The sequence below is a fragment of the Nycticebus coucang genome, chromosome 22 (assembly GCF_027406575.1).
Source record: "Nycticebus coucang isolate mNycCou1 chromosome 22, mNycCou1.pri, whole genome shotgun sequence".
NCBI classification, from domain to species: Eukaryota; Metazoa; Chordata; class Mammalia; order Primates; family Lorisidae; genus Nycticebus; species Nycticebus coucang.
In genome coordinates this window covers 6368125-6385348 of record NC_069801.1, presented here as the reverse complement: position 1 = coordinate 6385348, position 17224 = coordinate 6368125, and the positions used below count along the sequence as shown (strand labels likewise).

At 53.2% G+C, this 17224-nt stretch overlaps 1 protein-coding gene across 5 annotated transcripts in view; it reads right to left on the bottom strand.

The window, feature by feature from the left end:
* Window positions 1-251: 251 nt before the first annotated feature.
* Window positions 252-17224, bottom strand: part of H6PD (hexose-6-phosphate dehydrogenase/glucose 1-dehydrogenase) — a 36722-nt gene continuing 19749 nt past the window's right edge. For 3 of the 5 annotated variants that reach the window (XM_053576095.1, XM_053576094.1, XM_053576096.1), the window contains exons 4-7: window positions 16089-16358; window positions 13745-15003; window positions 11172-11246; window positions 4095-4448 (exon numbers count right to left, since the gene is read on the bottom strand). In XM_053576095.1, coding sequence (XP_053432070.1) covers window positions 4110-4448; window positions 11172-11246; window positions 13745-15003; window positions 16089-16358 — 1943 coding nt within the window. In that variant the 3' untranslated portion in view covers window positions 4095-4109. Of the gene's footprint in view, window positions 1671-4094; window positions 4449-11109; window positions 15004-16088; window positions 16359-17224 lie in introns of those variants that run through there. The other 2 variants (XM_053576098.1, XM_053576099.1) reach the window with 2 other exon arrangements.

The following is a 17224-nucleotide window of genomic DNA, read 5'->3' as shown; positions in this document are numbered from 1 at the left end:
GGTTACAGCAAGTGTGGAGGTGGGGGACCCTGCCTGTCTTGTTCACAGCTGGGCACCCACCACTCACCACCGTACCTGGCACTCAGTAGTTCCTTGCTGAATGAATGAATGAACCACTCTGTGATGGGGTGGCAGCACAGCCTCTCCCCAGTCAGAGACCCTGGGCTGACTCCCCAATGCCCCAAACCTCCCCAGCCCATCGCAGTGGGAGTCACTTTCAAGTAGCTTGTGTTTTATATTTGAAAGGAATGGAATTTTGCACTCTGCTTCAGATTTGCTTTATCGTAAAAATAATATTTTCTTTCAACTCTTGGGGTACAGTGTTCTGGGAAGTGGTGTCTCATTTGCCTCGTGGCTTTAGATTCCCCCAACTCTATGGAAGAATCCAGGCTGAAAAGCTGGGGCTCACCCAGGATAACATCTGAGCTGACTTTCAAGGCCTTAGGGGCTGGCTTAGAGTCACCAGCCTTCTCTCTCTTTCTCTTGTAGCAGCTGGACTCTGGTCCACAGTCAGCCTCTGTGTCACCTGGGGTCCAGCTCAGGGGGCTTCCGCCTCAGGTGACCAACCTCTTGGCATATGTGGCAGACTGTGGCTGGTCCATTTGCGTCCAAGTTGGGCTGAAATTTCACTTTCATCCAAGACACGACACCCTCTTCCCTGGCCCTCTGTACCACATTTTAGGATTTTGTGAAAACCCTCCACAGCAGTGCAAGAAGTCATAATATTTATAAGGAATCAAACCATGGCTGAATGCAGAAAGGCTTGGTGGTCCTGGAATTTTTGAGGCACTAGGAGCAATTTTAGCAGTTTATTGCGGGGGTAGCTAAGTCATGCGCTGCAGCCGTGTTGATTTTCAAGAACAGGAGGTGGCTTCTTCCCCCCCGGCTCCCCACCTCTCTCTCTCTCCTCCTGACTTTGGTCTTGAACACTGGTGGGCGGCGGAGCAGACTGTATGCAAGACTCTGGTTGTAAGCACACTCCTCGGATGGGTTTTCTTGAGGGGTGACTTGCTTCTGAAATAACTTTTATGATTAGAAAAACTTTTGGGTGGATGTTCCCTTCCCTGGAAATGGAATAACAACTGCTAAAGTTATTATTTCCACTAAACTGCCTTCTATGGACCAGTAGACATTCGGCGAAAAGTTCCAAGACCTTCCGTGTGGTGGACCCATGTGGCCCTGTGCCACTACTTCTCTTTCTGGGAGCACCCCACCTTGGGGGTACAACACCCCTGGGATGGATGACCAGCCCCCATCTCCATCCAATGACTGATCAGAGAGAGGCCCCGCCGGGATCCTCACAGAGAGAGACCGTTGAGGACGGACTAGGAGAGGATGGGTGGTACTTGCCTTCAAGCCTGAAACAAAGTTAGAGAAAGTCTCAATTGTTCCTATCTGAGACGTGGCAGGGCACAGGGAGGCTGCTGGAGGTGGGGGAAGTGAGAAGGTTCCCTGGGTGCTTCCTGGTGTTGCTACCACGGCGATCCACTCTGGACCTGACAAAGACATCCCTAGGATGTCATGGGCAGAGCCATGAAGCCCCGTGCTCTCTCTTCCTCTGGCATCTGGGGTCATCAGGATGCTGTTGATGACCTTCCCTCACAGGAACAGCCAACATTGAGGCCAACACACACAAGGCAGCCAAAGAAAACCCAGGAACCCAGGTAAACCTGCGTTTCAAAGAAACAACAGAGACTTTTTAGTATAAGTATGTCCCAAGTGGTGCACAAGACATACTTATACTAAAATCTCATTTGTTCTTTATCTGAAATCCAAATTTAACTGGGCATCCTGAAGATGTATTTGCTAAATCTGGCAACCCCAAGTGCAAAGGGAGCTGAACTCAAAGTTTCCTGGCTCTGTTGCTGACTTCCCTGGATCCAGTCACGCTGAAGCTGTTTCCACCCCCAGGACCTTCCAAGGAGATGAGCCAGGGCACTTCCTTCTTCTTTTCTCTCTCTCTCTCTCTCTCTTTTTTTTAAATCTAGCTCATGTTGGGTTTCTGTCCCTTGCAACCAAAGGAGTCCTGGTGAATATAGCAAGTGATGCCCAAATGTAATATGCAGCATGAAAATCTAGTACTTAGAGACCCAAAGTTTACAATCAGGGGCTCCAGAGCCCCTGTGGCCTCCATCCCTGGGAAGCCTCTTCTTTCTTCTGTCCTGTGGTGGCTCCCCTGTACCCCGCTGCTGCCTCCATAGTGTGGGACCCAGATGGACCACATGGTTCACGCCTCTTTGTCCTGAACCAGCACTTTCCTGGCCTCCTCCTGTGCCTGGATATACCATGTCTTCTAAACTCTCCCTTTCTTTCTTTTCTAGGCCATTGGTTATTATTGTGGTAAAAATCATCAGGACATCCATGTTTTTTTCCACTACAAAGTGGAAAATGACCATTTGCCAGGTCATTTTAAAACTCACACTTCCATCATTTAAAAAACAATAAAAAGGCCAGCAAGGGCTCATGTCTGTCAGCCTAGCACTCTGGGCGTCCAAGGCAGGTAGAGCCTTTGAGACCAGCCTGAGCAAGAGTGAGACCCTGTCTCTACTAAAAATAGAAAAACCAACCGTTATGATGGGCACCTGTACTCTCAGCTACTCGGGAGGCGGAGGCAGAGCATCACTTAAGCCCAAGAGTTAGAGGTTGCCGTGAGCTAAGTCATCATAGCATTGTAGTTGGGGTGACAGAGTGAGACTTTGTCTCAAAAAATAAAAAGATAAAAAAGGGTTTTTGGCCTATAGATGCCTTTTGTTGGAGCATTATCTCCAGCAGACTCAGACTCAGACTGAGATGTGTCGCTACAGAACACTGGCAAAAGGTGATGGGGAGGTTTTCCTCCGCTGGGGTGTCATACACATACTGGAGCCCGGAGCACAGGGACCCTCAGGCGGCATGGAGGACACACGGCACAGGAGACAAATAAAACAGAGCGGAATATGGGACTGTGGGTCAACAAAGACTGCTAAGACGTCACGCGCCCCAGGAGGGAGAGGAATCACTGAACGTGAGAACAATTCACGGGCGGAGCGGCAGGCCACGTGGGTAATCTCCCTCCAAGCCTCTTATGGTGCTTTTTATACATAAACAGAAACTCCAAGGGGAGAAAATTTGCCTTTTACAGACTGCCTTCCCTCTCAAGTAGAAAGGAGAAAGGGGACAAACCTCAGCTACTCCGCAGCTGAGATAGCTCTTTAAATTCACAAAGAGAATAAATGAAGAGAAACCCACAGGAGCCCAAGCAATAGAAACAAGTGACACCTGCTGGACCTGCTCTCAGGATGGGTGGACACTGTTCCAGTCTCCCAGAGTTGGTGGCAGACAGCAGGTCTTGGTGACAACTCCCACCCCAGCTTAATGCTACTCTCGGTGTGCAGGAACAAGCTTCCCGGAAGAGGAAGCAAGTTGGGCCAAGTAGGTCCTCAGTCTTGGTGGCAGCCCTGGTCTGGGGCCCAACAGAGGCTGGAGACACAGCAGACAGCCTGGCAGTGGGTCAGTCACTGGCCAAGAGTCACTGGTCTGGCAGGCACTTTCTCTCCCTGGAGCATCTGCTCCTGATATACCCTGTGGTTAAGGGAGTGGACTCTAGTGTCAGGCTGATTCTAGTGGTGTTGCTACTTGGTAGCTGTGACCCCTGGGCAAGTTAAGCGACCTCTTGATGCCCTGGTTTCTCCTCTGTAGACAGAGGGTTTCTTTCCTGAGCTATAAGGGTTAGCCGCTGTGGGGTGGCTGCCTCTTACCTTATTGTGGCATCAGCCTTCAAACTGAGGATGGGTCCAGTGGGGGTCAGTAGTGGCCTTCAAGAGAGGTCTTCTAATAGGACAGTGAGACAGAAGTAACCAGAAGGCCATGGAGGCATCCTTGTAAAACAGCCTTTGGGTGGAAATGCTAAGAGCTGGGAGAGGCAGTAAAGGGGAAGGAAGGCTCCCTTGACAATGGATGGACGAACCCCAAATAAGGGAGAAATGCAGGATTCAAGAGCAAAGTGCATAAGCCCAATGAGGACAGGGTCTTTAGTCCCTTGGTAGCCCCCTAGGCCTGGAACAGGGCCCAGCCCTGAGCTCGCAGTTGTTAGGGCCAAGCACCTGCAGCTGGCTGTGCGGGGCCAGAGCTCAGCCTGCCCGTCCACACGTGTGGGACCCGCACATGGTGGAGCCGCGGCTCCCACAAGAGAAGGACATGGAAAGGGAGGGTACACTCAGGCGGGAAGACAAAGGGGTCACAGCGGCATGCCTCCTTCCTGCTGGGCGGAAGAAGGAATCTCCAGTTTGGGCCTCAGCAGAAGCAGGAGGCAGCCAGTAGGAGCCCCCAGGAAGGGAGGTGAGGGCAGAGAGCCAGCAAGGAAGGAGCTGTTCGGACCCTGGACAAGAGCAAGGGGAGAACAACGCACCTGCGCAGACCAGGCGCTGGGAGCCAGGGGACGGAAGCAGATGGAGAATTGGAGTCTGCACCTGTCAAAGTCAATAAGCCCCAAATCAAAACTGAGGCAGGAAGTTAGAAATCAGGTTAAAACCCACCGAGGACTCCAGCCCCTCCGCGCTGTTCATGCCCTTCTAACCTTAAAGAGACCTTCTGGGAAATGGTAGTTATAGTGTGACAAAATATTCCTTTGAAGTTCAGCAATTCCTTCAGTTTCAAGTTAAATTACTAATGCACTATTAATATTAAAACTAGCATCAAGAGAAGGATCTCATTTTGTAAAATATTTTAAATTTCTTCTATTCATATCTAGATCTTAGAAGATGTTTAGCTGGGCGGCACCTGTAGCTCAAGGAGTAGGGCACCGGTCCCATATGCCGGAGGTGGCGGGTTCAAACCCAGCCCCGGCCAAAAACCAAAAAAAAAAAAAAAAAGATGTTCAGCTAATGCTACTGTGTTAATTTCTTGGGGGTTAGACTACTGTGTGTGTGTTTTAAAATATTCACTTGAATACATTTCTGCACTGTTTGCATTCATTTACAGTAAATTATGTGTGATTTTTATAAAAATATTTGTAACTTTGCTTTCTTTAAAAAGCAATAGAAGACTGGGTGAGTTGCCTGACTGCTGTAATCCTAGCACTCTGGGAGGTGAAGGTAGGAGGATTGCTTGAGATCAAGAGTTTGAGACCAGCCTGAGCAACAGCAAGACTCCACTCTAACAAAAAAAAGAAAAAATTAGCCAGGCATTGTGGCAGGCATCTTATAGTCTCAGCTACTCGGGAGGCTAAGGCCGGAGGATCACTTGAGCCCAGCAATTTGAGGTTGTTGTGAGCTAGGATGACACCATAGCACTCTAGCCTGATAAATAATATAAAAAGATCTTATAGTAGTTAATGCTGCATGGAGGTATTTTTTTTTTTTTTTTTTGCCGTTTTTTTGGCCGGGGCTGGGTTTGAACCCGCCAACTCCAACATATGGGGCTGGCGCCCTACTCCTTTGAGCCACAGGCGCCGCCCTAGCATGGAGGTAATTCCGATCTTGGTGCTTTTCTGTATTTTTTTTTTCATAAATAATTTTTTCAAAAATATTTTCACTTTTTTTTTTTCAAAAATAAAGGCTATGGAGCCAAAGGGAGGGCCTGACTGTATGAGCTTCGCTTTATGATTTTTATTTCCAACAATGCTCCTCCAAACAGAAGGTGTCAGGGTGGGTTTCCACCAGTAGGGGAAGGAAGAGGAAGTGGCTGCGGCAAGCGCCCCTCCAGGTGGCAGCGCGGCCGCTGGCTGCCCACGCCCACTGCACCATCCAGCTGCAGGTGCTGACCCCAGCCTTCCTCTCCACCTACAGCCAGTGGGAAACCGTCAGGTGTGGGGCCAGACTTGTCCCATGGTGCAAAGGAGGGTAATGGCCCCATCATGGCTGGACCCCCACTCGCTGTGCCCCTGGCCCCTGGGGGACACACTCTCTGTGTTCTCAGAACTTCCCTCCCCTAGAGATGATGCCACACACCAGCTCCCCTCTGGAGGCCACACCTGCCCCGTCTGCCACCCGTCCAGCCTCTCCTGTTGACCACACCCTTGTGGAAGCCTAATGCTTCAGCCACCAGCTCTTCTCTCCTCATCCACAGACACCAGGCGATTCTGTGCTACCTGCTCTGGGTCCCACTAGCAAACCTTGCCTGAGCTTCTCCTGGGACTCTCCTTCAGATGGCCAGGCAGCTGTCAGCCTCTCTGAAGACAGCCTGCTCAGCGCTGCTCAGCGCCTCCCTTAGGAGAGGGCACAGGGTTTTGGTGTCCCAGAAACCTGTGGATGACACCTGGACAACTCCAGAGCTCTCCCAGTAGCATCTGACAGTTCTCACTTTGCTTTCATTATTTCCATTCATTCATTCATTCATTGACTCACACGCTCACTGCAGGGTAGACTGTACTCGTGGAGTCTGCATAGTGTGGGCCCTCAGCCAGACAGGTGAGTGGGGAGGTGGTGCAGAGAGCAGGGACAGCTGGTGGAACCGCAGCCCCCTCCCCTTCTGCTGGGCAGGGGCAGGCCAGATGGCCCCACCAAGGCTCTGTCTGTGGGTCCAAAGAGCTTACAAGGCACTCTGGAAAAGGAGGACTCAGGCCAGCAGCTTCCGAGCTTATCTCCACCATGACTCTATGTTATTTGCACAACTCTCCCCACCCCCGCCTTTCCATCCTTCCCTGCATTTCAAAAACTCTGGCATATCAGGGAAATGGCTCCAATTAAGCAATATGAAAACAACTGAAGTTGCACAGCACTGACCTACCGGCTGGGCTGATAGGACCCTGCCCCAGAACAGAGTTGTGCCCTCTCCATTGGCCTGAGTCACCTTCTTTTAGGTCAGTGTGGGGTTTCCACTAGGCTTCCTGAAATCTGTAGGTCTGCTATCTGTTAGACTTTTCTGTTATAAGGGGCAGCCCAATTTTAACCAGTTTAGACAAAAGAAAGTCCTGCCAGCAGACTGCAGGCGAGACATGGCGCCTGGGGCTCTGCTCTCTTCAGAGGGCTGCCGGCTGCTCCAGGCCTACGTACCCCCAGGCCTGAGTCCAGACAGAGTGGCGTTAGCCTGAGTCTGTCGGTCACTCTGATTGGAACGGTTGGGCCCTGAGCCCTCTCTGATCCCACCCCTGACCCAGTGGGCACTGATGTCCTGACTGGCCAGCCCTGGGTCCCACGCCCATGCCAGCTGAACCCCCCAAAACACATGGACAGGGCGGCCCCGGGGGTGGCACCAGGGAACCCTCCAACGTTGCCCTCACAGACATGACTGGGACCCAGTCTCAAGCCCTGGGAGGCAGGGAGCCCACCTGCCATGTTCTGTAAGGGCCACAGAACCGACAGCCCTCACCAGTGGAGCAGCTCTGGGCTACTTCCCCAGGAAGTGCTTCCCGTCGGGCAGGACAGCCAGGGACGTCACTGCAGCTCCTGGTTGCTAGTTTCCATTAGCTCTTGTGCCTTGGAGGCTGGGTGTGTTTCACGCTTCCCATCCCCTTTGCTGTGGGGGTCCCTGCCCGGAGCCCCCTTTTCTGGGTAGGCATGCTACTCCTGTTACCACCTTGCTATGTCACCAAACCTGCTTGGGTCCTGCCTGCTGTTTGTGACAACTAGCAAATCTCCTGAAGCATTTAGGCTCCGGGAACATGACACAGGTTGGGGGGTGGGGGGGACTCAAGCAGGGACAGAGAAGACAAGCAAAGGTGTCAGGCACTCCTGCTTCCCAGGCCCCATCCCTGCCCTCCTAGTGTCCCCCCCAGACACCTGACACACTCCACTGGGGGGGCTGCTTCCCATCCAGGGGGCTGGGGGGAGGCGGATGGGCTCTTCTCAGGCCTGCTCACCTCACCCACCCTGGTCTCTCCCACCAGGCCCACGGACAGACCCACACTTGCAGCAGTCCTCCGGCCTGGGCCCACCTTTCCCCTTCCTCCAAGCATACATAGCATGCCCATCCCCCAAAGAAAGAACTACCGCATGGATTTTGGCGAAACAATTTGATTGTTTAGAAAATAAACATTACATTTCACATACAAAAAGGCATTCTAAAACTCTTTCCAAAAGGCACTTGTTAATGTGTCCCATCATCTCAACCATCTCTAAGTTTCCAGTATTTCCATACAAACCAGCGGTCTCGGTTCCCTCACTGCACAGAAGTGTTTCACATTCTTGCTGCTTGGTGGCGGTGGCTCATGCTCCTGTCTAAGCCCGGACCCCGAGTTCGCAGGCCAGGGCAGGGAGTGCAGGACCTGGATCCAGATGCACAAAGCCCCGTCCCTGTCCAGTCCTGCTGCTGCAACAGCCTCTCCACGCTGTTCCAACCTGACCCTCCTGGCTGGAATCATGGCTCTCATCCAGGCACAGGTGGGAATGGGCTCCTGGGACCCAGAGGAGGCTCTGCCCCTGGGGTCTGCTGTTAGCCAGCTCTTCTGGGTGGACAGAAGTGGGAGAGGCAGGCTGTACACAGAGGCAAACTAGGGTCTTGACTGCCGGAAAATTAATCCAGGGTCCTCTTCTGAGCTCATGAACCTCCTAAAACTGGGTAAAGCTAAGGACCAAAACACTTTATACTGTCAAAGCTAAGTACTGGCCATTCACACACACTCCTTACAGCTCTTAGCAAGGGACACAAAAGATGCAGAGACTGCCTTTAAGACACCTGAAAGCAAGGCAACAGTTCAAAATGAGATCATCCCGGGGAATCAAAGGATAGGGAGAAATGTAATTAATCCAATGCTCCTCATCTCCCCTCCCCGCACAGGGTCACATACACACACACATCCCCACTCTGACCTGCAAATTGGCTGGAGGGGAGGTTTCATCCAAGGGCCCATTTTGCCATGGCTGGCTGCAGTTTCAGAAACACTTGTCTTGTGCTGGTGACAGCCTGAGTTTACACCTTGCTTAACAAGAAGCTGAGGGACCCTCAGTTTCTCATTCACACCTGACTCTGAACAGCTGAGTCTGTGCTCACTCTGCTGTCCTGAGTCCTCAGGAACCTATGCGGACTGGGCTCCCGCTTTCTTTACCTGGGTGAAAACTTAGCTTGTAGGGAAGAATGGGGAACAGTGTAGAAAGGGCAGGATGGGGAGTTTATGCAGACAAGAGAAGCAAAGGACGCGCTGGTGTCCAGTATAAACCCTCATCAAGCAACTGCCGATGGAAACTGAAATGCTCGGAGTGCGGAGAGCAGAGCAGCGCTGCCCAGACAGTCTCTCTCACTGCACTCCCTCGGGCGCTGAGCAGCTGCCACAGGCTGGTAAGGTGGAGGAACTACTTTCTTCTCCGTGGAAATGTCACTTGAACAATGTGATTAGCATCTCTCCAAGCGCTAGGGCCTCAGAGTGGCTGGTGGTGCTCAGAGTGGAGTAGGGAATGCCTGAGGCTGACACTCCTCCTCTCCCCCAGTGGATGACAGGGGTGAATGGCCCCCATGGGCCATATGGCCCCAGACATTTGAAGGCAACAGACATTCTGAGGCCCTCTCCCCACCAGAGCTCATATGCAGGGTGGACAGGTGGGGAAGATGGCCTGCTACCACAGTCCCCCTCACCACTGGCCTTCCTGGGCTTTGTCCGTTCTCTGATGCTGGGGTGCTGCCAAGTCACTTTGTACCCATGGACTGAGGTCTAGGGGAGCCCCATCCACACAAGATAAAAATACAGCTGGGTGAAACTGCTTATGTGAGGCAGTGTATATCTTACAGGAAAAAAAAATTTGTTCCGGGCGGCGCTTGTGGCTCAAAGGAGTAGGGCGCCGGCCCCATATGCCAGAGGTGGTGGGTTCAGGCCCAGCCCTGGCCAAAAACTGCAAAAAAAAAAAAAAAAAAAATTCATTAAAAAGAAAAATTTGTTCCTGAAAACTAAACTCTAAGAAACAGCCCCTGGTGGAACCGTCTGCCTTTCTGCTCCGTCACACGCTCCCTGCTCCCCACCTGGGCTCTCTGAGAACTGGGACAAGAATAGCACCAGGCAAGGCAGGGGCACCCCACACACCAGAGAGCCGATTGCTGCCTATTTGGAATGAAAACCCTACAGAGAGTACATTGTATTCTGGGGCATCAGCACAAATGGTAGGACGCATTGATTATGCTGCTAATTTGGGGGCCCAGCGGTGGGAATAAAGCATGTCAGGAGAGAAACGTGCAGCAGGGAAAAGTTAACAAGATGAGACTATTTCAACTTGTAATCAGAAAATTGTGCCCCAAGTTTGGGAAACAGAGTCTAGCCTACAACAGCCTGGGGAGACCCTTGCATCTTTCTAAGCCCCAAATGGTGGGACTGCTTGCTCTGGAGATGCGACACCTGTCTCTCATAGGCCCCCAAGTGCACACTTGGGCTCCTCACACTGGAATCCCATCTGACAGGAACCTGGACTCTGGTGACAGCCGCTGGCAGGTGTCTAGGAACACAGCTCTGGGATCCAAAAGACATGGGTTCTGAGTGGGCAGCTCCTGTCGTCTTTAGACTGCAGTCCCCGAACCTGAGTCCAGGTTCAAACTCATCAGTTAACCAGGACCCCACTGCTCACCTTGCAGGGCTGTCAAAGATCAGACGAGACCCTGCTGCATGGTGTTTGGCCCCAGCCCCTCTATGAAGAGCACACCCCTTGTCACTCAGCCCCGGGGCATGAGCTGGGCAGCCCCGGCACACAGGCCTGTGGTGCCCTGAGGGTCTAGAGGCCAGTCCTTCCCCATGGGAGCTGAGCACAGATCAGAACTGGGTAGAAAGTGGGATTAAAGCAGCATTTTGCAAACTCTGTATCAAATCACTTCAGTGAATTACAAGCAGCATCTTTTAAAAAGGAAAACTAGAAAGCAGAGGGTACCTCAGGTCCTCTGGGTAAGAAATTCTTTGTAAAACTTTCTTGAGACAGAGATTTATATACAAGTGGGACTGAGGCATAACAGAAAACATTTCCTTGTGGATCATGATCTGAAAAGTGTGGGAACCCCCAGCCTGGGGGCTTCTGGTTCTGCTCAGGCTCTCTCCCTTCTAACAGGGGGTAAAGGGAAAAGGGGCAGGTGGGAGCAGAGGAACGTGGCTCCAACTTCCCCAATGTGATCTTAAGAGGGAAATGAGCTGGCCCTGACCCCTCTCCCATACACACGCTCTGCAGACAGATAAATGGTACATTCGGAGGCTAGTCATTCCTCTGAGTAAGAACAGGACATTCTAGACCCAGGCCTGGCAGTGACTCACTATTATTCAGAAAGGGTGACATCAGGAGCCTGCTCACCCTTGATCCTGGAGGGATATTCGGGCATGTGAAGGCCCTTTCTCTCCGGTGTTGCAACCACAGAGCAGCCAGCTCCTGAAAAACAGATGGGGAGTGCTGTGCCAGGCACCCAGGGAAACAGATCATGGACATGCGAAGAAATACGGCGCCAGAACCTGCCACCAGGGGAGGCGGCGGGGACAGTGCAAGGGCTCCCCCATGCGGCCGGCACCCACAAGCACCCACGTCACCCTGGGCACCGGCCCAGCCTGCAGACCAGGAGGGTGAGCTGGACAGACAGGGAGGTTTCTGGGCCCAGGCATTGTGGTTCTTTTCCACCAAAGGCAGCGCTCTGGGCATAAAGAGAGATGCCCCGTCTGGCTGGGGTCAAAGTCTATCCTGCGTGGGCTGGAGGCTCTGGAATCACCCCACAGGCACACATCTCAAATGCAAGCTGGATTCTGTCAAATCCAGAGCCTTGAAGAAAGTGTCAACAGTCCAAAGTGAAGGAACAGACTTCGTGACGCTCCTCCTCGCCGAATGAAAGCCCTTTCCTGGAAAATTCTGCAGGACATGAAACTTTGTATTTGCCCGACCCAGAGTGTGACTTTAAGATGTAGGAAGTCACACAGAAAAACCTGCCTTAACCCTTCAGGGACGCATCTTCTGGGGTACATGACTATGTGGGAAGTTGAACAAACAAAATTACATGTGACCTGAGAATTTTGCTTTTTGTTGTTGAGACGGAGTCTCACCCTGTTGCCCTGTCTGGAGTGCAGGGGTGTCATCCTAGTTCACAGCAACCTCAAACTGCTGGGCTCAAGGGATCCTCCCACCTCAGCCTCCCAGAGGGCTACGATTACAGGCCCAAGCCACCTACCCAGTCTGCTTTTTGTTGTTTTTTAAAAGAATTTCAGATCTCGGGCGGCGCCTGTGGCTCAGTTGGTAAGGCGCTGGCCCCATATACTGAGGGTGACCGGTTCAAACCCGGCCCCGGCCAAACTGCAACCAAAAAATAGCCAGACGTTGTGGCAGGCGCCTGTAGTCCCAGCTACTCGGGAGGCTGAGGCAAGAGAATCGCTTAAGCCCAGGAGTTGGAGGTTGCTGTGAGCTGTGTGAGGCCACGGCACTCTACCAAGGGTAATAAAGTGAGACCCTGTCTCTACAAAAAAAAAAAAAAAAAAAGAATTTCAGATCTCTTCTTGAGGGTTTCAGAAACAGGTATTAGTGGCCCATGGCTTCTGAAGAGCAGAGATCCCACTGCTTTAACCTGTGCTTGCAGAGAAGCTGCCTACTCATTCCCCTTGTGGGGCTGCTGGTGGAGAAGCTGGTAGGTTATAGGGCCACCAAAAGACAGAGTGAAGAGGGCTGGCTGCAGCCCTGTAATTTAGGTCCCAAAAAGGCCGTGGGCAGCTGCTGCCATCCTGCCCCAGAAGCCTGGGTCTGGGTCCTGTGTGGTCGGATTGCCACTACCTGGAGGGCCCTGTGTCACTCAAGGCACATGACTCTGCCATCAGTAAATGATTTAACTGGAGGCTGCACAGAGTGGAAATAACCTCCTGGGAGTCCCCTGAGGTGTAAATGGCCCTCTTAAATTAGGAATCCCTGAACCGGCCCTGACCATCTACACCCAATGTGCCCCAGGGAAGGAGACCAGAGAAAGGAAGGAGGGCAGGGGTCCTCCCCAGGGAAGCTGGGGAACTGGACCCGCCTTCTCTGGCAGAGCAGTTCAGCAACTAAGAAAGGAACCTCCAAACAGCAGCTATAGGATTTCTGGAAACTTCTGACTAGTATTTGCTGCTGTATTCTTCTATCACCCCTCATCTCTCTATAAATCTGAGGAACCCAAAATAGCAGGGAGAGGACTGGGAATACCCATGGCACAGTCAGGATGGAAGGGAGAGAAAGGGCCAGAGATGGGGAACAGGTGGAGGCCACAGAGAAGAGGCAGGGACAGAGGCTGACTGCAGAGGCTCTGGGAGGAGGGACGTCTTGGAGGAAGCAAGGGCCTGAGCTACTCGAGTTCTCAGGAAGGTCCCAAGCATCCCTGCTTTGCACAGCCTGCTGCCCTCCCTTCCTAGGGGGCCTTTGCATCCTCCTCTCTGTCCATCATACTCTTCCTTTCCATGGGCGCCAGTTCAAGGATAACCTCCTCTGGGAAACTCCCTGATTAAGCTCAGCCCTTATTCCCTCTGTGAACCTGGGACCTCTCACATTACCCTATTTTGGTTGACATCAATGTGTGACTACTGTAGGCCTTTTTTTAAGGGCTCTCTCTGACCCGGATTTGAAGCGTCTCCCTTGTTTCTGCACCTATCCACCACATCTAGCCATGATGACTGCCAAAGGCACTGGGACACTGGGGCCTGACTGTGGGGCCTCAGATCCCAGAGAGCCAGGGCACACTGGGCAGGTGGTGGGGCTAGGAGGGCAGGAACAAGGCTAGGGAGGAAAGTTCAGGAGTGGAGTGGGCAAAGGAAAAAGTTCCATTATCCCAGGAATGCCTCATAATCCATGTACCAAACCAGCTGGCCAGAACTGGGCAGGACACCCGAGATGGGCCACTTCTTGGGCTCACGGCCCACACGGCTCACCAGCAGGGTGATCTCACGCTTCATCCTGCCCATGACCAGGACTGCCACTTTCTTGGCACGATTGATGAGGGGCAGGCTGAGGCTCATGCGGAGGTGCGGCCGGAAGGGGCTCTTGGTCAGCACCACCAGCTGCTCCCCGTCCAGGCCGGTGGGCGACTGTGGGAAGAGCGAGGCTGTGTGCCCGTCGGTACCCATGCCCAGGAGCACCAGGTCGAAGCTGCTGTTGGTCACCAGGGCTGAGATCTCACTGGCGTAGATCTGGGTGCCCTGGTCCTCCTCGGCGCAGAGCCGCTGGCGCAGCTGCACGGGCATGGGATGGATGTTATAGTAGGGAACCCTGACATGCTGCAACAGGTGAGCCTGCAGGCCGTGGAAGTTGGACTCTGGGTCTGAGAGTGGGACGCAGCGCTCATCAACCAGCCACAGATGTGTGTGGGCCCAGGGGAAGCCATAGTGCCCCATGGCCAGCTGTTGGAACAGGGCCACAGGACTGGAGCCACCTGAGAGCGCCAGGTGGAACTTGCCGAAGTGCTGCACGGCCCGCATGGCCGTGGCCTCGATGTCAGCGGCCAGTTTAGAGATCAGCTCCTCAGGCCAGGCCGAAATCAGTGGGCTTTCTCGGTATTCGGCCCTAAGGACCTGGAAGTCACTGGGCACTGGGGCAGACCCTGGCCCAGGTACCAGCTGTTCCAGCTGCTGCTGGGAAAAGAACAACTGGCTGCCACTGAATTCAAAATCCAACAGATGGCCATTCTCAGCCCCTCCCGGGTAGAGGCGCGGGACCTCATGGGCCAGGCTGTCCAGCACAGGGGTCCAGAAGACCCAGGAGGCCAGCAAGTTCTCTGTGGTGATGAAGAAGTCCTTTCGGCAGTGGAAGATGTGTGACAGGAGGATGGAATAGGCATCCTGCTCCTTCACGGGGCTGTAGGCATAGTAATCGGACAGAGGGCGTCCAAAAAGGCGAAGCCCAGGCTGGTCCTTCATTTCCGTCCAGCTCTTGGAGGGTAGGAAAGGCCTGAACAGGTTCCGGCTGACCAGCACAGCAGGGCCGCCCAGGTTGCCATGCCCGATGTGGAAGACCACCTGCCGGGGCAGGCACTGGCTCTGAGCCTCGACCCAGCGCCTTTCGCTCTGCACACAATGTGCCTGGTTCTTGAACAAGACCCGAACGTAGCCCACTCTCTCGTCCAAGGCTTTGCCAGACATCAGGATGAAAGGAACACCCTCCCAGCGAAGGTTATCGATGTGGACGAGGATGCCTGAGGTGAGGGGAAGGGCAGAAGGTGACGCTCCCGCAGAACCAGGATGCCCCAGCCCCCTCCAGCCCCTGCTCTGGGTACCCACCACCTTGCCAGCCTCTGCCTTGCTGTCTCACCCCCACCTTCTGTCCACTCCATCATCTTCTCTTCCCAGTGTTCAGAAGCCAGTCATTAGGGCCATCTCTGTGGCATGGGCATCTATGTCTCTTGATGCCTCCCTTAGAGTCATGGCCCCTGGGCAGAGAAGAACAGGGCAGCCTCCAACCCAAGACTCTGAAAGGGAGGTTGGGGGGTGCCACAGAGACAGGCACTTCCCTCCTCTCCCTCCTGTTGTGGAGCACACAGGAGGCACCTGAAGCAAGCTCAGGTACAGGTGGAGGGCAGGGCCCTCACAGAGGCCCAAGCAGTGTGCAGAGTAAGGCGGCTGAGGGGACACAGGGCCAGGGTGGTGAGAACCAGATGTTGACTGGACCCACATCCAAGTTCTGAGCCTTGTTTAGTTTCCATAACTTCACTAAAGCCTCACACTTCCTCACCTATAAAGGGGGACAATAACCATACCTCCCTGTGGTTGTGTTGAGGATTAAGTGGGATAAAGTGCCTAGTGTGTGGTCATTACCCGCTGAGGAGCTTCCCTTTCTAAGAAAGCTCTGAGCTTTTGGAACCGTCCAGGGGACGCCCTGGTGGGCATTAGCCTGACCAGTGTGGTGCCTGCCCCCTGGAAGTGTCTCCAGTGAGGCCGGGCAGGTTTGCAGCCTCCCTTGGGAGACCAGAAATGACCCCTGTGAGGGCAGCAGCTGGGGCTGAGCCTTACACAGCAAACTCTCAGGACACATCTGCAGCTGCTGACAGGAGAAGGCAGCCATTTGGATGTCCCTCCCCCAGAGAGCACAAAGCAAGTGACCTGCAGCTTTAGGCTGCCAGATGGCCAGACAGGCAGAGGAATGTCATCCTTGTCACTGAAAACCCTTCTGAAAATCCCAGGTGACGTCCCTTCCACCCCAAAGGGCACCTGGGGCTGGAAAGCTGCTTCCGGTGGGGATTGAGGGTGAGACCAGCAGCCCCTGCCTGGGGCCCAGGCCCACCTGCAAAGGTTGGCGTCAGGCTGTGGAAGCTGTCTGGCTTCTGCAGCTCTCTGCGCACCTGCTCACTGTAAGTCTGGTACTGGCCCATGACGGCACTGCCCTTCTGCAGGCCCCGCAGCGCCCGGAAGACCTGAAGCTTGTGCTGCAACACGGCCTCCGTGTTGCTAACGTTGTGTGGCAGCTCCATGGCCACCAGGGTGAGGACCTCGGTCAGGTGGTTCTGGAGGATGTCTCGAATGACGCCGTACTCCTCATAGAAGCTGGTGCGACCTGGGCAGGGCAGGGGTGGGATGTCATAAAGGAGCCAACGCCATCAGACAGCCCCATGCTGACAGGCACCAAGACTCTAAGGCCCGCACATGTCCTGCACCCTCATTCCCCAGTCCCAAGGGTCTGCAAACACTATACAACATGGGAGGCAACCTCAGAGAAAGGAGGGACATCTTGGAGCCTCCTCCCTTCAGTGAGTACTATGCTCTTTTTTTTTGAGACAGTCTTACTTTGTTGCCCTGGGTAGAGTGGCCATCGTCATAGCTCACAGCAACCTCAAACTGCTGGGCTCAGGTGATCCCCTTGCTTCAGCCTCCTGAGTAGCTCAAACTACAGGTGCCTGCTATAACACCCAGCTGTTTTTAGAGATGGGATCTTGCACTTGCTCAGGCTGGTCTTGAACTCCTGAGCTCAGGCACCTCTGCCTCTCAGAATGCTAGGATTACAGGTGTGAGCCACTGTGCTGAGTCAACAAGAACTATTCTAAGAGACTGTGTCAGATCCTCAGTAAAGGAGAAGAAATGAGATAGAATTTGGGGAGGGACACACAGGAGATGATGTTCTTTTTTAAAAACTGGGTGGTAGGCACTTCAGTGTTTATTATATCATATATTTTTTTTTATTTTGTTTTATTTTTTGAGACAGAATCTTGCTCTGTTGCCCAGGCTGGAATGCCTGGCAGTCAGCCTTGCTCACAGCAACCTCAAACTCCTAGGCTCAAGTGATTCTCCTGCCTCAGCATCCCAAGTAGCTGGCCCAGCTAATTTTTTCTTTTCTTTCTTCTTCTTCTTTTTTTTTTTTAGTAGAGATGGGGTCTCACTCTCACTCACTTGAACTCAGGAGTGAGTTCCACCTTTCCACCTCAG